Raw genomic sequence first — 21,895 nt, 5'->3', positions numbered from 1 at the left:
TCGGACAAACTGATTAGATGTTTCATAAACGTGCATGCATGTATTTAAACATGTCATATTAATATGATTGACAAGTTAATATATTTCAGTTAAACTGGACCAAATCACACGACTATAAAAATGTCATTTTAATATTGATAGCGAGTTAAAAGAATAGACATGCATGTTTATTAATCGTATTAAAGAAACATGTTTATCACACTAACAGAATTGAGTTTGACACAAACACTCTCAACTGAGGTGACGTTTAAATACGCGGTATAAAATATGATTTGCTCTATTTTGTATAGAAAAATATAACTTTTCCTCTATGTATTACTTAGGACATATTCGATTCGAACCATTTTATTTCTTGCCAAAAATGAACAATAACTCAAGAATAACAAATATATTCAAAATATTGGTTGGTTCAGTTCAGTTTGGGCTTGTCCGGTCCGGTAATACCCCCTTCGGTGTTCCTCGTCTTACAAAAGGCCCATTCGGTTTGGTAGGCTCGCCCTCATTGCCCCTAAAAGCATTTCCTTTTCATGTTCTTCATATATTTATTCTGTTCAAATCATTTCCTTAGAGATTTAAAAGGTTAGGTATAGATTTGGTCCTTATAATTTTAATGGCGGTGCAATTTGGCTCTTTAGCTTTTTTTGGATAGAATTGACTGAGTGGTAGAGTCGCGGAAACACATCTTTATTTCTATTTTGGACCTTAGCTCCACGGAACAATGTGTTACTATTGAAACACGAAAGAGTTTTTGTTCAATGAAGTCCTCTAACTTTTTATAATTGTGTGACTTGGTCTTCTAAGTTATATTTTGTGCAATTAAATCCTCTAATTTTCTCGGCAATCGATTTAACCGATCTCTGTCAAGTTAATTAATGATGTCGCATTTCTTATGTAATAGAAAATGACACGTGATGCTAATTTGACGTCAAATCAGCAGAAAATAAAGTGGAAAAACAAGAAAACAAGAAGCAATTTTTTGATTTGACAGTGTTAGTAACAAAAGCACCTAATTATGCAAATAAAAAACAGTCACCAGATTTGATTGCACAAAATAAAACTTTGAGGTTTTTATTGGACAAATCTAGAAAGTTAGAGGACTTGATTGCATAAAATAAAATTTAAAGGACCAAATTACAAAACTTCCAAAATCTAGGGGACTAAAATCTGCCTTGGACCATATTTAAAGCTCTCCGCAGTGAGCCCTAGTTTTTGCCCCGCGCTCTCGTCGCCAGTGAAGGACCCGCAGGGAAGCTGAAGTTGCCGCCGACCCGTGTCTAATCTCTCTCCGTTCAGTTCTTGCCCTGTGTATGCCTCTCTCTCTCTCTCTCTGTAGCCAGTTCTACGAATTCAAACGATGGTTTATTCGCATGGTGAAACCGTTCTTGTGCATACTAAAAGTTTCAGCTTTGGCTCGTAATGAACCACATGGAAGCTCGCCATCGTAATCTGCTGAAAGTTTCTGGTGGTTATCATAGTTTGAGCTTACTGGGTATTCATTGTTTTGCGTGGATGCTTAGCTTTCGGTTTCTGGAACGTTGATGGTGGACTTATGCCAATCTGGGTCTTTTTCCATTGATTCTGCTCCGATATCTGCAGGTTTCATCGAGCCACGATGTATCTTCAGTTCTACATAAACGATAATGGTGACAAAGTGTACACCACAAAGGTACTGTCTTATTATTTGTTCTAGATATTGAACTGTCGTGTTCATACATGGGTTGTTTGTGGTTCCTGAAATGGTGGTAATGCTACTAATCTCGCTCCTACTGGTTGGATTCATCTGGACGCTGTACTTAGGAAAATAGACGTCGAGTTTAATGCGACACCGTAGTTTTTGCCTGCTACTTCGCTGAATAGATTAGGAAAAAGAGCTCAGCTTTATAATTCTTTGTCTACTGCTTCGCCAAATCAAATAGGTAAAAGAGCTTTTCCTTAGAGTCCCTGTGCAATTGTCTGGGGATTTCGGTATTGGTAATGCCTTGCAGTGATTAAAGGAAAATTATTGTTGAATATTACAATGGTTGGTTCAACTCTCTTACAGCATTCCATAGAATTGGGTAGGGGCATCGGTTTTTTAAATTGTAACATGCGATTGTCCTGCCAGAGAGTGATTTTCGTCCTGTAATTAGACAATTAATTACAAGAATCCAACTTTTTCGCTTTATAAAGTGCATGCTTTGACTAATAATTGATTTTTGTATAGCAGCCAGTGCCCACTTGGGTCCTCTCTCATGAAAATTAACCTTTCACTGGTTAAAAAATGAAATCTTCTGCTTGTACAGTTTATCATATACTCTTCGAACTATTTTACCGATCCATGTTCTGAAATGGCTGTTTGATTGTATGCAGAAAGAAACTCCCTTGGGTCTCGCTACACAATCTGCTCATCCGGGTAAGACCTCACCTCATTTGATCTTTTATTTGCTTTTCTTGAGTTAGGTATTTGGTTGTTATATTTGTTTGGTCCTGGTGGGATTATTGCACTGGACTGAGATGGTTTTTGATAGAATGTAAGGCTGTTACAGTTTTTTAAGTTATCTTCTTTCTCTACCACTGTTAAAGAACATTATTGCCCTTGTGGGAATAGTTGGATTTCCATTTGTTATCTATCCATACATTCTTCTCGTGTGTGGGCTCTGTTGAATCCTGTCTTCATAGTCCATCTTGGCAAAGCTAAAAAGTCTAATGGCAATGATTAGCTTTGAATGCTAGTGGACTTAGATCAAATGTCGCTCTTAACTATCCTGCACTTCCTTCCTCCAATGGAGCTGCAGTTCAGTGGAGATGAAACATATATGTTTCAACCACCTGGTGTTCTTAGTCTATATAATTTGAATCATGCCTCACATATTGCAGCTAATTGTTTGCTGCAGAATATGTTTAATAAGGTTTCTACAGCATAGGGTGTTTTTGTTTATTTATTTATGTTTCGATCATGTTCTTTCCGCAGCTCGCTTCTCGCCTGATGACAAATACTCAAGGCAAAGAGTTCTTCTAAAGAAGCGATTTGGATTGTTGCCGACCCAACAACCGCCTCAGAAATACTAAATGGGGGATATCGTATAGGTGTTCTTTTCCTGCGAAACTAAGATTCCATGTAATAGATTTGGTTAAAGGGTTGAAACTTTTCTAGCACTGTGTGTCCGCACTCGCGTCCCTGTTGCACGTTCCTTAGATTGAGTACTTCACAAAACTCAAGTCTGTCGGATATCCATCTAATGCAGTGCTTTAATAGGACACACAGGAATCTGGGGTAACTATCTTGTAAACTGGAACAGAGCTTCTGTATAAGCTTCATTGTGTTTCAGCATTCTCATCTTTGTCGTTCGTGTATTTCAGCTCTTCGCGTTTTCATGATCATATCATGTGACATCCTAGCTGAGCTGGTTCGTTCTGTTTTCTTCTGTCGGCTCTAGCCCATTTGAGGCTCCGTCCAGAACTGGCTGTTCACTGACCCTTTTTAAAGAAAGAACGTCGTCGGTGCTCGACTCGGTTTTACTTCGCCTTTTGAGATGTTTGCGAATGCGAGTGTGATTTTCTCATTGAAATCCGAAGAGGTTAGCCGGGAAGCAGAAACAACGTGAGGGTATGAGAGGTTCGGTTCTGTTTTCTTGCGGATTTAGGTAATTTCAGCTTGGACGATGGGGTTTAGTTTTTCCCTCGGATGCAAACGTCAAGACTCAAAACACTTGCCGAAGGGCACTAGAACAAATATCGATTGTTTATCGAACATCTTTGAAGTGCTTTCGGGGTACAACATTTTGGGTCGAAAGGTATGTCAGGATACATTGGTGTAAAACGCATTGAGGACGGTGGATTGATCCCTCGAGTGATCATGGGAAACACCTCTTAGGTACGGCATTTTTGTGGGTTCTCACGTTGCTATAGTTACCAAATAATATAAAAACACCTTAGGACTAGTTTAAGGATCAAATCGAACTGATTAAAGTTCAAAAAACAACATCAAAGATTGAACAAAACTTTCAAGTATCCAGTTAAACTAACTGATATATCGAAGACACTATTGACGGTGTCGTTATTCTTAACGCGGTCAACTTTTTTCACTCATCAATCAGATCAATCGAAAGTTCGGAAACCTACATGGACCAATTCAACGTGTAGGGATCGTATTACACTTTAAATAAAATCCAAAGACTAATGCTATCATTTGTCCTCATCGCAATCAAACTTTATCACTCAATCACTTTATCCCCTTAATTTACAATCCTAGGTACGCACATCTTTTTTTCCGCTTAATTTATAATGAAGTATCATGATCGACGATACATTTACAGAAGTCGTGTTAACCCGTGATTCAATTCACTTGTTAAGTATATTTAGTTCGTGGTAATCCAACCCTCAAAATAGTGATTGGGCAAGGCATAGCATTAAAAATAATCGTTGTATTAAAAATTACAATATTATTATCATCATCATTATCATCATCATTGTTATTATTATTATTATTATTTTAGTAAGTGCTGTTGGCACTCATCTCACTAACAAAAATGCATTTAAACAGAAAAAGAGGAAAGTTCACTCTTCCTTCCCACTCCCTCCTTTCTTCCTTCTCAGTCAGTCACCTGCTTCTCCTCTCCTCTCCTCTGCTCTCTCTTCTTCTTCGTCGTCGTCGTCGTCGTCGTCGGTTCAGGACCAACAATCATCAGATCAGACCTGAAGCTTCCGAATTCACCTGCGCAGCCCCAGCTCCGGAACTGAACGATCGCCACTTCGGACGAGGTCTCATGCTATGGCTTCCTCTCTCTTCTGGGTAATCTCCTTTCGGTGCCCCGCTTTCTTCATTCGCTCGGCTCCATGCCCGTCTGGTTCACGTTTCTGGGTCCTCGAGGCTTCGCCCTCGCCCCTCATTCGACCCTCTTTATTGTGTTCGTCCTTGATTCGATGGGATCGGTTGGTAATCCGAGTATTACATTGGGTTGGGACTGCCGCCTCGTGGGTTTTCAAATGGCTCGCGGCTGTGTTCGTCCGTGTCTCAGGCGTCTGATCATCACTTGAGCCAGGGCGGCGCTAGGGCGGAGTTTGTCAGCCGGGGGGAGCGGCTAATGGCATGATGGCGCAAAATGCGTTCATGTAATATAACCTCAATTATCCACGAGGCATACATGAGATAGGGAGAATATGAACAATGGGAGATTATACGTGTAGTCCCAGAGGCTATTGTCTCAATGGTGTCTGCTTTCTTTGAAGATAAAAGAAAAAAGAACGCTAAAGATTTGAACTTTGGACAGGTCGAAAAGTGTCTCTGAAGGCTGTTCTGTTACGTGGCGATAAAGATAACCAAACTTTAGGAAACATAATAGTGTTCCTCATAATACAAGTAGGAAAAATAACTAATAATCAGACTTCTGCATACATGAAAGATTTATATCCATAATTCGCGTCTTTTCTCCGTATTCATGATTAATGGGGCGTAAAAATATCAACTAGGGTCAGGAGGAATTACGTGATAACAACCTCTTACGGTGATTGACATGTTTCCGTGCTTGGAAAGTGTTGTACCGTGACCATCATTTCTTTTTCTATGCCAACTTAAATTTTCTTAGCAAAGTGACTGCAGATTGTTCCTCAACTAATATGCTTCTGTTTGAAATGAGCAGAGTAAATTTAGTTTCTTCCCAAAGTCTGTTAATCATTTACATGAAGATTTGCAACAGTGCACAATGATGTGAGAAAGTATATATATCCAATTCCAATGAGTAAAGAAATACTTTACATTATCGGAGGTACTATTGTTGTATGAGACTTGGATTTTATTTGAATGTAATCTGACCTTGTTAACTTGTAAGGTGAACATGGGTTTAAAGTCATCACGTTACATTGTCCAATGGGGTCAAAGAACAAGTCTATTGGCAATTTTTTAACACAAAAACGATATATTAATTGGAGAATGTTGAAAATGCAGCGGGGGCACTTGCACCCACTGATCATATGGTAGCGCCGTCCCTGACTTGAGCTCTTGGACTGAAGGCTTTGGTGGTTGGTTTTCTAGTGAATTCTCTTTTCTGTATTCGACTCTGAGCGTTACTGTTTAATCGGTCATTGGCTTACAATTGTATGGGTCAGGTCAATCATGTGAAAAAATTTTGTTCAATTTTCGTCAGAGTCTGCGGAAAAATCAACACACACACAAATGATTGATTGAGTTATTTAGTCCTTTAAGTTGATTAAAAGGAATGTAGTGGCTCAGATTGACCTGGCTTGTGGACTATGGTGGATTGGAATACCCATTTTTTTCATCATTCCATAAAAGTTAAAGTTTCTTGAAAGATCCTCGAACGACCAACACTGAATTGATACGTGCATACTAAGTTTGTCTTGAAGTATGTTCAACCTTGGTAGTGTGAATTCTAACCCACAAAAACTAGAATCTTTGGTCATTGCCATATGATTATTCATGAAATATGCTTTCTGGATTTGTCATCTGTAGACAGTTTACGTCTTTGTTTTGCCTGAAGTTTGCGAAAAATTCTTCCCATGTTCTTGCAGGAATCTAAGAGTTCATAAATTAGTACATGGAGATTGATCTTGAATTTCCTTCAGATGGAATAAAGAAGTTAGACTCTGACAAAAATGCAGATTTGGATGTTGCAGAGTCTTCCAGCAAAATGCTTGCTGAGGAAGAGGATGTAAATTCTCTTGATGGTAGTGAAAATATTCTGGTAGCAACCCAGTGTGACGGCGGGGAAAATGTAAATTCTCTTGATGGGAGTGAAACTAGCTGGGGAAATGTAAATTCTCTTAATGGGAGTGGAGATATTATGGTAGCCCCCCAGTACAACAGCGAGGAAAATGGTGTTTGTATTATGAATCAGGCGGAGACAAACTCCATTGTTGATGTTCATCATAGATCGTCGAGTACGGAGCCTTGGATTGGTTTAGAATTTCAAACGAAGGAAGCAGCATACTCTTTCTACAGAGAGTATGCTCGCTCTGTTGGATTTGGCATCACAATAAAAGCTAGTCGTCGCTCTAAGAAATCTGGGAAGTTTATTGATGTAAAGATAGCCTGTTCTAGGTTTGGAAGCAAGCGCGAGTCCAGTTCAACTGTCCATCCACGCCCCTGTATAAAGACGAACTGCAAAGCCGGAATGAATATGAAGAGGAGGGAAGATGGCATATGGATTATATATAGTGTTGTTAAGGAGCATAACCATGACATTGTCCCAGATGACTTCTATAATTCCCTCTGTGGCAGGACCAAGCAAGCTAATGCTTTAGCCTATCAAAAGAAAGGTCTACAAGCTGTCCTAAATGAGGAAGATACACAAGTGATGCTGGAATATTTCATGAGCATGCAGCAGGAGAATCCCAATTTCTTCTATGCAATAGATTTGGGACGTGACAAATGCTTGAGAAGTGTGTTCTGGGTTGATGCTAAAGGTAGGCATGATTATGCCAGTTTCTGTGACGTGGTCTTCTTTGATGTCTTCTATTTTAAAGAAAATTACAGTATTCCTTTTCTTCCTATTGTTGGAGTCAATCACCATGCTCAGTACTTACTGCTTGGATGTGCATTAATTGGGGACGAAGGGAAATCGTCTTATAGTTGGGTAATGCGGGCATGGCTCAATGCAATGGGTCATCAAGCTCCTAAAGTTATCATAACGGATCAAGACAAACAACTGAAAGAAGCTGTGGCAGATGTATTTCCGGATATACGCCATTGTTTTTGCTTGTGGCACATTTTCAGAAATGTTCCTCTAACTTTGGCACATGTTTTAGATAAATATGATAAATTCATGGATAAGTTTAACAAGTGCGTGTATCTGTCTTGGACAGATGAACAGTTTGAAAAGAGATGGCAGAAACTGATTCATAAGTTTGAAATAGGGGAGGATGAATGGGTTCGCTCATTATATAAAGATCGTAAAAAGTGGGTCCCAATTTACATGCAGGATGCCTTTTTAGCTGGAATGTCCACAGCTGATCGAACTAGAAGCATGACAGCTTTTCTTGATAGGTATTTAAATAGGGGACTTTCTTTGAAGGATTTTTTGAAGCAATACAAGGTGTACTTGCAAGAAATGTATGAAAGGGAGGCTGTAGCGGATGCCGAATCACGGTGCAAGTCACCTGTATTAAGGTCTGCCTCAACATTTGAGAAGCAAATGTCAACAATCTATACTAATGCAGTTTTTAAGCAATTTCAGGACGAGGTTCTGGGAGTTGAGTTGTGTCATCTGCAAAGAGAAAACGGAAATGAACCAGCTGCAATCTTTCAAGTTGAAGATTTTAGGGAAAGTCAAAATTTTGTTGTTTCTTGGAAGGAAGCTGACTCAGAAATTTTTTGTTCATGTAAACTATTTGAATACAGAGGTTTCCTTTGTAGACATGCAATGCTTGCTCTTCAAACATCTGGCATTTCTAGCATCCCATGTCAATATATTTTAAAGCGCTGGACTAAGAATGCAAAGATCAGGGAAACTGACGCTGAAAAATCAAGCGAATTGCTTGCTTCCAGAATGCAGCGGTTTAATGATCTTTGTAAGCGAGCAATTAAACTGGGGGAACAGGGGTCTTTATCTCAGGAAGCTTATGATATTGCATTTCAGGCCTTAGAGGAAGTGTCGAGATGGTATTCGAGGCTTAATTCTAGGTGGAGTGTTTCGGAGCCTGGCTTAGTTACCGTTCACCAAAATGCTGAAGCCCCGGAAGAGAATCATGGGAACGTGGTCAAGTCACTTAAGAGAAAGAAAATTAGTAAGAAAAGAAAGGTCAGTTTAGGCTTAGTACTTGACACTTTGAGTGGCAGATGTGTTGCAGCAACTGTCGCCTGATCCAGCCCTTGACCATGACTTTATTCATGTTGCAGGTGGTGCATTTTGAGCAAGGAGGTGCAACTATTAGGACTCAAGATAACTTACATGATATGGTTAGGCTTATTCATTTTAGTTCATTCCGTTATTATGAGTGCTAGCTTGTTCATGGAGAGATGGGGTAACTCAACTAGCTTTGTGCTTAAACTGTAGGAACAAGCAAGTTCGAGAACAGAAGACCAGGATAACCATTGGATTTCCCAACAGGGCATGCAAAACACGGTATCCAGTTTAGAAAGTGTTAATAGACACAATTTCAAGATTATCCTGTGGTTATGGTCTCTCTCATTTCGTTGTCTTTCAATTGTGTAGGAATCAAATTTCAGAACAGCTAGTCTAGATGGCCATGATGAGGCTCATCAAATTATGCAAGGAGTGGTATGGAATCTTATCATCTTTGATAAACGGATTTTGCCTGTCATGGATGGTGGTATTGAGCTCATGTGTTTTACTACATGCGGGGACAACTAGATTCAGCATGTCCCATTCGCAATGGTTATTATGGCAATTTACAGGGTGGCCTGGTTTGTGTGTTACATGCTTGCCTTCTGTCCTTAACTTCTAACGCATAGTTTTCTGTGATACTTTTGGCCACATCTTCTGGTCTTTGATCCTGACCTTGATCTTATTAGGGACATCTACATTCAGTGTCGTCGCGAGTTTTTCACTGTGGGACCCAACAAAGTTTGCAGGAACTGGTACAGAATCTAATTAACCAATGTCTCGATGAGTAGATTTTCTTTCAACAATTAAATTGATGGAGGAAGTTTGTTGATTTCAGGGACAGGTTGGTTTTAGAGCACAAGAAATTCCTGGGTGTTTCACCGTCCAGAGTGATTTCCAAAACACTGTATGCATCTTAACAACTAAATTTGTGCTTTTTCTTTTTGACTTTCTGATTGTATTGGACCGTAAGCTTGGCCCTGTGCAGGGACAGCCTGTCGGTTCGATGCACTTGCAGTTTCGGGGCATTGCATTGAAGAACTTGCAGGATAAGAAATTGCATAGGTGAATTTACCTATTGACCTTCCCGTGTATTCAGTGAAGTTGAGAATGGCAAGAGCATTCTCAATTAGCTACCAACATATATAAGGAAAAAAAGGAGCTCCCAACCTCATGTATATTCACTTTTCTGCAGATTAGCTGAGCATAGTGACAAATTGCCACAAATTATGTATACTCAATTTAGCTGAGCATAGGTGACGACTCACAAGACGTGTAAAGGGATCTTTTTTCGTATCTTAAGGATGTTCTCTCTCTCTCTCTCTCTCTCTCTCTCTTTCTCTCTCTCTCTCTCTCTCTCACGCGCGCATGTTGGTAGTCGTTGTGGCAACCTTCCTTTTCTCTTTTCTGTCATAATCATTCAATCTAGATTCGTGTTGCAAATTGGAATCTCTGTCATCATCTCTCAGTTCAGTGTTGTAGTTGCCAAATCGAGCTAAGAATTGTCAATCGGATACTTAATTTGCTGCAGTGAATCGTATTGGCAATATCTGGTAAAGTGCCTGAAATAACGGTCAGCTCTCCGCTGAAAAAAACGTAAAATATATTGTAAAAGTGAAATTTCAATGGCCACCGGGTTCCCGAATTTTTTTTTTCCAAATGAAGCCGTTCAATTTTTTTTGGTAGCAAACCAATTCTGTCCATGCAACCCACAGACGTCCAAGTTGACGCACGCAACAAGTGCTCATTATGTTTTTCTGCATTTGACTTGCTATTCAAGTCTCATATAACATAAATTCATAGAGAAGTCATTGTTATACAGCACCAGATTCTTGCATCTGATCTCAACTCTAGATAGGGAAAGAGGGGTTTTGCCGGTTGAATCTGTACCGTGCTGGTGAACTCGAGTCTGTGAAAAGAAAACGAATATCTGTCTATCAATAGCAAGATAAAAGATGGAAAGAACAACCCGAGAAAAGGCTGACTTGCCCAACCTTTTGATAGCTTGTAGTGCATTTTGATGATCAGATTTGCGGTTGATCAGATCTCTTCCTCAATTTGCACCACAACCCGTTCTTTGTGTGGATTGTTGCGCCAGTAACAAGTTCCACAGAGTTGGCCGATCCTTTCAGCTCCACATCAAATTTCTGGAGCAGCATAGCCAATGCCACTGTCGACTCCGTCAGGGCAAATTGGTCTCCGACACACTTCCTAGGCCCACCACCAAATGGCAAGAACGCAAAATCCGAGATGATCTGATCATCACAATACACAATTTACATTTGACAGAGGACGTGAGCCATTCTTTTGGCTGAGTAGAATGAGACAAAGTGCTTGAAGCGTGGAGATTCCAATTTAGAAGGTAACCTCGTTCGGATATAGCGCTCCAGGACTCCGAGACGGATCAAAGCCCGCCCAGCCTTCAACCCCCTCATTCTTTCTTCGTGTCAGGAACCTCTCCGGTTCAAATTCATTGGGCCGATCCCAAAAATATGGAGATCGATGAAGGTTATACACCTGAATAATTTAATTTAAAGGTCAAAAGGTTATGCTCACCAGAATGAGCAGAAACGAAAGGGCTAGACATATTTTTAGCTTCACAAAAGTGGCAGTACAAACTGATAAGAACTAATATACAAGCAATGCAATTACTCACAGAAATGAAGATATCTGTGCCAGCAGGAATCGGATAGCCATTTTCGTCACCTCTATAACCTCCTGAAAGACAAAGTTGACAGCAAAATGTAGAATTCTAGTTCATAAATAAGATGAGGACTAGCATAGAAAAAATGATAACAGAAGTCTAACAATGTCTTCATTCCTCGTTGACATGCTGCTACTACAGTGATGCATAGATGAAACACTTTTGTCCCATGGAATAATGCCAACTCAGCTAGAATTGAAGAAACACTTTTGTCCCATGAAATAACTTCACTTGGTCAACTGGATACTCCCTATTGGTTATTACGTGGACTTTCTCTAACAAAAATCATAAGACGTGGGACTTCCCAGGATAGCCCTTTAGCTCATACAGAGAAGAGAACTTGCAGTTAGGCAACTCATCGCAAACCATGTTTATCATTAATTTTAAGGATGACCTACTGGAAAACCATCAAAAGTGGTTCCTTCAAGATGAATTTGAGATGGTAATGCCTGCAGATCAACACGACCCACTCAGACAAGCATCAATTAAGACATAAATTTGTTGAGACTGAGAGTTTTCAAATACATTCTCTCTTATTTGATCCACAAGTGGCTTAATATCTCCTATCACAAGCAGTCATCTCAACCACTGATAGCATTTTTTTCCTGTTATCTGCGATTGCACTGAAATGATCACTGAACTATAGGAGGAGATTAAGCGACAACCGCGCTTTTTATTCCAATGAAGCATCGGTAAAAATTATCGAGTGTAAAACTTAATTAGCAATCATGTTTACGATTTAGTAGCTAGTATCACCTGGCAATCGATCTGATTTGAGGGCACGCCTAATAAGCAAAGGCGGTTGAGGATACAAACGAAGTGCCTCCACAACTATTAGTCTAATGTACCTGAAAGAATGGAAAAGGCATATGGATTTTGAATATCAAGAAAGATATACATAGGCAAGATACAAAACCAATCAATGGAATCGAGGATTAGTGTAGAGAAACCTTCCCATTATTGCATACAGTTCATAAACATGCATGAGCTTGCTACTAACATACTTAGATTTTGATAAGAGAAAACAAAAGCACTTCCAGGAGAACTTTCTTTTCCATGGTCTTTCTGGGGATGTAAATAACAACACTAAGACGAGAAGTTGCAGCTACAGAGCATACAAAAACCATCATTGGAAAAGATCGAGGGTAAATTCTGCAAACAATCTCCCTATCTCTCTCTCTTTCTCTACATTGCAACAGAAATAAACATCTTATAACAAATGCAATCAATTTGAGTTAGCTTTGAGTAGTAAAAGCAGAGAAATTTTATTTTTGGTTGGAAAAGCAGAGAAATTAATATACAGCTTTTTAAGTGCTTCTCACACATGGTGCTGAAAAATTCTCTTAACACAAGATTAACATATACAGATTACTGTCTGCAGAAGTAGCACCAATCACTTCCATTTAGTTAATCCTTGTCTTCAAGAATGAGATTAGGGAACAACGGCTCTGGTTCTGAGCTAAGAATTATTTCCCTTAAAGAGAGAAAAATCTCTAAAAGATGGGCATGGGTCAACTTCGACATCATATATCACTACAGTATTCGCAAATGTATTGATAAACAAGGAAGATCATACATGACTTACTCCAACTTCTTTAGAGATTCAAAAGTTGGCCTCTTTTGACCAAGCACTGAATCAATCTCTACTTGTGCTTTTCTCATTTTCGATGGGTTCTGCATTCAGAAAACTAAAGTCAATAATTCAAATGACAGCTTTAGGCAAGTAAATTTCAAGCAGCACAGACATGTCAAACTCATTCCAACACAATACAAGATTGAAATTGCTCCACAAAGAAGTTGGTGAATGGAAACATACTTGAGCAAGTAAGAAAACAGCCCAGGTAAGAACAGCAGCTGTTGTTTCATGGCCAGCGATGAGCATAGTCATAAGATCGTCCCTCAACTGTTAAAACGAGTTGTTCAGAAAAAGCCAAAGGCGCATGTCTGAACTAAATGTGTGACTCAGGTGATGAGTTTCAGAAGCATAGATGCATTACTATGATAATTTTTTAGAAGCATATGACCCAGTGTAGGCATGAGCAACTTGCATCCACTACGTGTGAGCATACCTCTAACCAGGGATGGATACAGAACTAATATCCTGGGCTTCAGACTTTGCAAGAGATATTAGTTCAGTGTTTAATCACCCTTTAGAGATATGGGCATCTAAAATGATCAGATAGAAACAGTCTCTGAAAATTAAGAGTGGTGAAAGCAAAGAGAAATACGATACTAATAAAGTGCAACTGAACCGAGCGGTATTCTTCAGTTTTATTGGTTAATCGGGCTGGTTGGTTGAGAAAAAAGGAAATTGATTGATTTGGTCTGGTTTCAGAATCACCCCTTCTCAAAAGTAAGCCAAAAAAGATCAACTAAAGACATCCTTACAAATTTTCTCTATATAATTTACTTATGCTTAAATTTATACAAGCACTTATATGCTCGTAGATCTTCAGGTTGAAAAGATGTTTTACATGGAATCGCAGATATTTTATTACCTGAAATTACTTGAAAAATATTACTCAAAATTGTGGACCCAAGACTAATCAGATCAATTGGAATTAAGGACCCTTTAAATATGGCACTAATGGTCAAATAAAAAACGAGACAAATCTTGGCATGACAACGATTTAAAAAAAAACCAAGATGGACAGCGAACAACTCGAGGCACTGTGCGCAGTGTGATATCACATTGTTCGAGGAACCCAATAGCAATTTACTATTAACCCCTGGGGAAACTTCAACTACCTGAAGCTTTGAAAGATTATGAAGTCATAGTTTACCTGGCGATCATCTACATCCACTCCGCGCATATCAACTAGAAAACGTAAAAGACTGGCGTCCTGCAAACTTCAAAAATACATTGCCTGGATTTAATAATTTATATGCTCATTGAATTATGCAAACAACTCTTAAATTGAAAGGAAAAAAGAATTAAAACATGTCTACCCACTTCGAGATTTAAGTAATCCCTCTGTTGCAGCTTTTCAACATCTGTTTCCTGCAGGTTAGTTCCATTAAAGATAATCATCACAATGGTTTAACTTGAAAGTAAGAGAATTAAACAGCAAGGATTCACACAGGCTGCTCCTACTTCACAAAGGTTTGATTCATTTGCATTTTGCAATCCAGGCCTCCGCAAATGGAGTTCTTGCTGCTAATTTTCTCAAAGGGAGGGCGGATTAACTTTCATAGATTACCGCATCCGAGAATACATCTTCAAAATTATTGCGAAAGCCGTCAACAGAGTAAACTCGAGCACTGTGACCAATTACATGAGAATAACTCAACCACCAGCGTTTTAATTGCATCTACTTTTCTATGAATATACGCAGGTTTTATCACGATAACATGAACATCAAAATACTTGAACTTAGGTTGGTCCTTGCTGTTTATGGAGCCTTTATCTGTACTATGACCTAATCATCAGTTACTTTCTTCCAACTCCTGATGTTTTTAATATTGACATCTGCTATCCTGAGCCCTTCCGCTAGAGTGATGGAAAGCTTCTTTCCCTCAATCAAACATAAACTATGTCCAGGTGGAGGTTTTCATTGCCAAGAGAACAAGCTGTACGTATTTTTGAATCTCAACAGCTATATAATATGCACTCTATATAGCGGGTACACTCACCTGTCTGGTCTCCTTTGCATTTTTTATGAGTCCATCAAGACAGTCATTGATAACCTTGATATCTTTCCGGAATTTCCGCTGCCTAGGCACAATCCATGAAGCTAAAGGGACCTTCCAATAAGGGATATAAAAGGTAGATCTATGCTCTGCTTCAAAAAGAGTACCATACACCGCCTACACCAAAATGACAAAAGGTATAGTCGTGTAGCTGACAAAGTGAGATTGGCATCGTGAACTGATAATTTTAAATCATGTCTTTAAGATCCAGAAAACTACCTGTCAATTCTAGGGACATGAATTGTAATAAGAGAATACTGTAAAATGAGATGTTTCAAGCAATGTTGGATGAGACCCGATCAATGTGAAAGTACTTTCCATTAAAATAACTGCTGCAAAACATCGCCACTAAAATACCACCATATCTTAGTCTTTTGCACATATGGTGCAGACGAAAGTCTTAAGTATTTTGTCATAAAGGTTCACAACATAAAAAACAACTATGCACAATATAACATGTGTCATTCAATTATTGCTCCAAGTAAAGAAGATATGTTACTGATGCAAACATAGGAGACAATCCCTATAATTCCTCCTTGTGGAGGAAATATAACTTGAGGTGATCCAATAAACTTACTAAGTGGTCATATGTGAACAGCTGATTAGTAAAGGTTCTTCTACCTCTGTAATACTTGATAGTGTTATTTCTCAACGCCATAGTCAAGTCAAGTCAGCCAGAGCATATCAATCCGATATTACTTGCAGTTATTTGTAAGTTCACAAGTTATAACAGAATGGGTTTATTCAGAAGAACCCTCACTTTTTAGTGAAATTCAATGGATATACCCTGGTTTCCAAAATCTCCTCCACACCCATTGTCAGAGGTCAACCCCTTTTTCAAGAGGCTCGCCTCCTTGTGTCTCAAAACTAAAGGGGTTGACACACTCAAAAAGGGTTCAAGCCTTTACCTTTGATGGTGGTTTACGAAGGATTTTTGGAAAAGTAGGAGGTGCTCATTGAATTTCACTGTATGACACAAGGAGGGGCGGTTTTATTTTTGGAGGGGGCGTTGTGTCAATGAAATTTACTGAAAATTTTGGTCTTTGATAAATCCAAGCGAAAATTCATACGTTCATGCTGAAGCAAACTCAATGCGTCATTATTCTGATATTGTGGTCTGTTGTAAACAGATGCGGAAGAACAAACACAGAACACAGGGATTTACGTGGTTCGATCACAACGTGATCTACGTCCACGGGCGAGGCAAGACAAAATTCCACTATAATCAAAGAGAGTACAGCTTTTGAAGTCGAAAACGACAAAAGCTCACGGCTCACAAAACTCTCGAAAACAAAATTCTCTCGGTGTCTCAATGAGAAAACCTAGCCGCGGTATAAATAGTGCTTCCAAAATTTCCTGGGGCATGGCCCCGAACCCCGAGACATTTGTTCATTGCTTCACTCGGCGGACCGCCATAGAGATTTGTTCACTTGCTACGAGTTGGGCCAAAGGCCCAACTCCGCGTCGCGAACTAAATCTCAATTTTCGGGTCGAACAAAAATATGTCAGGTCGGGTGTTGAACCGGACCGAGAACATAAAATTCAAGACATATTTAACATGGTCCTATGTTGAGCCTTTTTCCTTTAAATGACGGCAGTAAATCAAAACCACACAAGGAACCAAAATTCTAACTGACAAACTTTTGAAGCCTTAAGTTTTTATAGATTTTTTAACTGCAATAGAACTGAGAACAGTATACACGAGAAGGAAGCATCATTAAGAGATTAAACAAAATGAATGCCACTAAAGGAAGAAGACGAGTCACAACTCATCAAACCTTGATGACGGGTGACCCTTTTGTGACTGAACCGAAGTCATAATTGAAGACGCCAAGGCCTATAATATCAAGAGCCAAACTCGAAAACTCTGCTTCAAGATCCAGCTCAATTTTCCCCTCTCCATGTTCATTTGTGCCTTCGGAAAGCTTCTCAAATTTCTGGATGGTCCTCTCCGAACATTTTGTGAACACTTGGGTCATAGTTTCCAAGTATAACGAATGAAACCCAGGAGCAATAACTGTAGTTTTCAAGACAAGTTACGCTAAATTTTAGACAAGACCACATACACTTGCATTACCCATGAATCAAAACAAGAACATTGATAGTTTGTTGATGACCAAGGCAACAAAAGTGATTAAATATACATTAATTGAAATAGACCGAGCACCACACTTCATTACAATAACACTTGATAATTCATGATGTTAGAAAGTCCAACCCAAAAGCTTAAGCTTTTAGAGGGAGACCACATGAATATAAAGAGCATTTGGGACCCGTTGTCAATCGATGTGGGATGATTCTTCAACACATGATTAATATATTCTCATCACACTCTAATAGCTTAAGTTTATTGAATAGCAGGCAATGGTCCAGCCATATTTAACAACAAATAGCTAATGATAGGATGAATGACAAAGAACAGGAAAATAAGATGAAGTATCAACAATGAGGATTTGACAATAAATAGCTTGTTATAAAACAAAAGGTACAGTGCTAAAGGGAATTAATTGAGGTACTAGCATCCAACTTACCATTGTCAACGGAGCAACTCTAATCCAACAAAAGGAATTCTGCTTTGAATCTTAAAGATACTTTCTGAAATCGATGACATTGATGCAAAACAAAATAAGCCATAATAATATTTCTTCCATTGATCTCCTAGACACCCATTTGAAGGAAAAGTACGCAGTTATGATTGTTAAGCCATGACTAAAGCAAGGGTCTGGATCGAGTTGATCATTGTATACTTGTTTTTTCTAAAACAGTTGTGAGCATGCCTCTCAAGATAATGTATACAATGTATTACTTGTAAGCAGGCCAATAACTTTTTCTAAGAAAACATTTAGAATTACATACGAACTACTTCATGTGGAGGAAAGTGCATCATGCTCAAGTTTAAACTAAAATTGATAGGCAGATACTCCAGATTGGTCTAGACCCATGTCCAAAACTGAAAATGGCATAATCTGAACTTGCTCACCTCTTCTCCTTTGCTTCCAAGTGTCAAGGTCGGCAGGTATAAGTCCTTTTCCCATTATTGGCTCTAAAATATCAGCTAGAACTCCCTATATAGCACAAAACACTTGCTTGTGAACCGCTGGAATGGATACTAAGCTATGACGAAACTTTCAAATTGAAGTATGTAGCCTATACTGATCATCCAAAATTTGTAGACTCCATTCTCTTTCTCAAACTTGTGACAGAACTCTTACTTTAGCATATACTCAATCACCAAATTGTCTCTAGATCTAGTTATCCAATCATTTTCACTACCAGATTATCTCAATTACAAAATTGGAAAACTTCACTATTTTATTTTTCAAGCACAAGCAAATAAATGGTACAAGATGAACCTTGACAGGTCATGGGAGCATCCAACTTCATTACCTTATCGTACGAAAACGCATTCTCTCTAAGGATGTGCCTTGCAACTATGGGATCGGATACAACTACAAATGCTTTTGGTCCAAAAGCAAGTTTATAAACAGCTCCGTGCTGCACAGTGAATAAAGTGAGACTAAGTGCCTTCACAACCAGTGCAAGATAGAAGATAAAGTAACTATTGTAATTTTCTTTTTGACATGATTGGCATTATAAAAAATTGCAGGGATATAACAACCGAGAAGGTAGTTCAATTGAACTATGAACCGTCTACACATTTATAAAGACTGGCAAGCAGCAACACGTAATAGTGAACTCCCAAGAAGCCTGGTAGTTTGTTTCAACATCCTTGTCAGACCGCCATAAGTTAATTGGATGTCAACCATCAGCCTTATTGACAAGCAGAAAATAAGAAAATCGACAAAGAACTTCAACGATTTGCATACATACCTCTAAGAACCAATCATACAGTGAGAAGAAGAAAGGCTTGCCAAACAAATCTGTCACTGCACCTTCAGCTATTGGCATCGATCCCGGACTTCCCCCACTCAACAAATTAGTAAGAAGATTGCTGGCATTGTCGAGAAGATTCCTTTTTGTTCTAGGTTCATCTGTACTTGTTGACTGACATCTGTCATTAAAAGTTTTGATAATAAACATTCAAAGTGAAGCTACAATCAATCATGCAATGCTAGCAGAAGCACAAAAAACTGGAACCATTTCTGGTGATTTGGTAATTTAAAATTAGCTTCAGCATGAGAAAAAGTGCAGCTTTCCTACTCCAATAAGTTCGTTTAAACCAAAAGAAGACTCCATACTCTAAATGTAAAATGACCAGAAAGAATTACAGACATTTCTATTAGAGACCAATAGGACTACGCTACAGTTTCCATTTCACCATTTTCACTCCAAGATTCTGCCTCAAAGGAAATCTGTGGGGGTGCTTTCTTAAGATATAAATCAAATTAGTATTAACCTAAGTCCAAAAAAACCCAAGCATTCTTATTGTATCTCTCAACGCAGTTATCCATTCGCTGAATTCAAACTCTCTCAAACAGAACACTCCCTAGACCGTACATTAGCCCATAGCCAAACTTATAAAAACCCAGTTTTCTCTCTCTTTCAGTTTTCTTGCAAGAAGGCAGGGAGGAATTGGGTCTCCATCACCTAAAGCTTCACCACTTTTAGAAACTATACGATTTGTTTTCTTGAAGGTTTCACTTCAGCATGAAAATTTCAACATTCAGTATCATTATGCCAAGACTCAAAAGGCTAAATAACATTCAGAAACTAATCGACGGTTCTTGCATTCGCCCAGAACTTCAAACATTGAACTTCGCAACCTCCACTGAGCTGAAAATCTTCACGATGAATCACCCATCACCGCAGGCCACGGAAGAGCTTCTCCACAGCCAAAACAAGCGCATAACCAGACGAGAAAACAAACGAGAAGAAACGGAAGTTATCTGTTGGTTTGGCATAAGCAGTATTCAAAAAATACCGGACACGAGGCCCTCTTGGCCTAGCAGCGTAAGAGCGAGAGCGATGCGATCTGGAGGCACCCATGAGCCCAAAATCGCTCCTTTTGAAGCCGTCGTCGAAGACGGCAACGGAGAGCGACTGCTGCGAGAGAGGGATGGTAGCCATCGATGGCAAGCTTCGTTTTTCAAGAAGTGAGTGACCAGCTCAGTGCCAACACTGGCCATAAAAGAAACCAAGATAAAGAGGGCAACGTTCGCCATATTTCGGTGGAAACATTTGCTGTTTTTTTGACGAACTTTTCATTATTAGATTACCTTATCTGTCTGGTTTAAATTTGATGCTACAATCGCGTTTTTCCTTCAATGGTGGGTCGGTGCGCCTACCACTATCAAAAGATTGAATATCAAAAAATATAAAAAAAAAATTTAATACCACGAAAATTTCCAAACGTGTACGATTCTATTTTCGATCTCAGAAATTAAAAAGGATGAGTTAGGACTTTGATGTATAGCTAGCTTTGGATTTTCGGTTTGCATTGGGGTGGGGCAAAGTGTCAAGATAGCCTAATGGGAAATGATGTGCACGTTAAATCTGTAGGTTAATACCATGAAAAACTATAAACTGGTATACCTATAATAATTTTATTCCAAATTAATTTTTTTAACCAAAAAAACCTCCCAACTAGTACACATGTGATAAATTTATCCTAAATTAATTTTTTGACCACCAAAAATCCAAAACTGGTATGTTTGTGACAAATTTGTCCTTAGTTAAATTGAATTAATACCACGAAAAATAAAAAATTAGTACACTTATGACAAACGAAGGGTAAAACCTCAAATTAGTACACTCGCCAACTACCAGGTGTCATCCACATCAGAAATTTGACGGTAAAATTTAACGAAAACTAACGGAGGGTAAAATAGTCACATGTATGCCAGTTTGGGGTTTTTAAAAGTCAAGAAATTAATTTGGGGTAAATTTGTTACAGATATACCAGTTTGGGGTTTTCCGTGATATTAACCCTAACTTAATATTCTCTCGTGGGTGGTCTCTGTGTTTGCCGAGGCTGAAATAAGTTTTTGATGGCCTGCTCTAAAGGTTTGAGACCAGACCATGGGACTTCCCCGACCATTCCATGTTTGGTTTCTTGGACTTCTGTAACTTCCACAAGAGCTGGAACCGTCTGCTCATTTGTGGGTTGCCTCTGCATAAAGGAGTTGCAGCTGAGAGTGAGCTTGAGGCGAGGGGAATGCTGGAATCGCCATATCGGTGACATAGAAGTGGAAGTCGATTCGTCAATGTCGGTAAACTTTCGGAGTTTGGCCTATCATTCTTCTCCTCTGATGTGAAATGTTCTGCTGCGAACACGGGGGGCATTAGCTGAGAGGTTCGAGCAGTGCAGCCCGCGGCATGTTCTTGGAGAAGCTGATGTGTGCGCAGACGGAACTTGCTCGTTTTGGGAGGAAGCAAGAAGCTGATGCTGATGATGTATTCAGATCTATTCTTGATTTTGTACACCGGGTCTTTAATTCTGACCTTTGACGTATGGTATTCTGGTTAGAAGGGCTGAATGTAGCCCAAACACCTAGTTTGTATTTTAGATATGTTGTATCAAAGTATGTTTTTCTATGGAAAAAAAAGAACATTTTAGGATCATATTCATAGAAAAAGCCTATTACATGAATACATGGGCGATCAATTTTAGGGTGGATGGTTCGCGATTTTTAGATGAATCGAGCCGACCGGTTTCAAAAGCTGGCTAACGAATCAGGCCTACCTTTCAAGATAACAAACTTTAAATAATAATAATAATAATAATAATAGGAAAACATACCATGTGAAGAATTTGTGATAT

General features: G+C 39.0%; 3 protein-coding genes across 4 annotated transcripts; 2 read left to right on the top strand and 1 right to left on the bottom strand.

Moving 5' to 3' along the window:
• Positions 1-1,168: 1,168 nt before the first annotated feature.
• LOC115677138 (H/ACA ribonucleoprotein complex subunit 3-like protein) lies at positions 1,169-3,310 on the top strand. Its single transcript, XM_056316268.1, has 4 exons — positions 1,169-1,303; positions 1,597-1,666; positions 2,350-2,392; positions 2,951-3,310. Exons 2-4 carry the CDS (start codon positions 1,613-1,615, stop codon positions 3,046-3,048), a joined length of 195 nt encoding a protein of 64 aa, XP_056172243.1. The 5' UTR covers positions 1,169-1,303; positions 1,597-1,612; the 3' UTR covers positions 3,049-3,310.
• A 1,231-nt stretch (positions 3,311-4,541) lies between these two features.
• On the top strand, positions 4,542-10,096 carry LOC115677135 (protein FAR1-RELATED SEQUENCE 2-like). Of its 2 annotated transcripts, XM_030600205.2 has the most exons (8): positions 4,542-4,771; positions 6,508-8,735; positions 8,834-8,893; positions 8,991-9,059; positions 9,150-9,215; positions 9,470-9,535; positions 9,619-9,687; positions 9,769-10,096. In XM_030600205.2, exons 2-8 carry the CDS (start codon positions 6,534-6,536, stop codon positions 9,847-9,849), a joined length of 2,613 nt encoding a protein of 870 aa, XP_030456065.2. In that variant the 5' UTR covers positions 4,542-4,771; positions 6,508-6,533; the 3' UTR covers positions 9,850-10,096. The 2 variants fall into 2 exon arrangements, with proteins under 2 accessions (XP_030456065.2, XP_056172386.1); XM_056316411.1 differs by having other exon boundaries at positions 9,619-10,096.
• A 299-nt stretch (positions 10,097-10,395) lies between these two features.
• Positions 10,396-20,329, bottom strand: LOC115677137 (cytochrome P450 97B2, chloroplastic). The gene is made up of 14 exons (XM_030600215.2): positions 20,057-20,329; positions 19,006-19,186; positions 18,562-18,669; positions 18,155-18,239; positions 16,953-17,191; positions 15,118-15,291; positions 14,438-14,485; positions 14,268-14,327; positions 13,301-13,387; positions 13,070-13,158; positions 12,241-12,332; positions 11,437-11,498; positions 11,148-11,297; positions 10,396-11,035 (listed from the first exon to the last, which is right to left on the bottom strand). The coding sequence occupies exons 1-14, from the start codon at positions 20,200-20,202 to the stop codon at positions 10,805-10,807; spliced, it is 1,752 nt and encodes a 583-aa protein (XP_030456075.2). The 5' UTR covers positions 20,203-20,329; the 3' UTR covers positions 10,396-10,804.
• Positions 20,330-21,895: the final 1,566 nt, after the last annotated feature.

The sequence above is a fragment of the Syzygium oleosum genome, unplaced genomic scaffold (genome assembly GCF_021117445.2).
Source record: "Syzygium oleosum isolate NSW1041296 unplaced genomic scaffold, Sole_v2.1 Sole_v2.12, whole genome shotgun sequence".
NCBI lineage: Eukaryota > Viridiplantae > Streptophyta > Magnoliopsida > Myrtales > Myrtaceae > Syzygium > Syzygium oleosum.
Note: the sequence above shows the minus strand (reverse complement) of the source record. Positions and strands in the feature narration are given on the sequence as shown.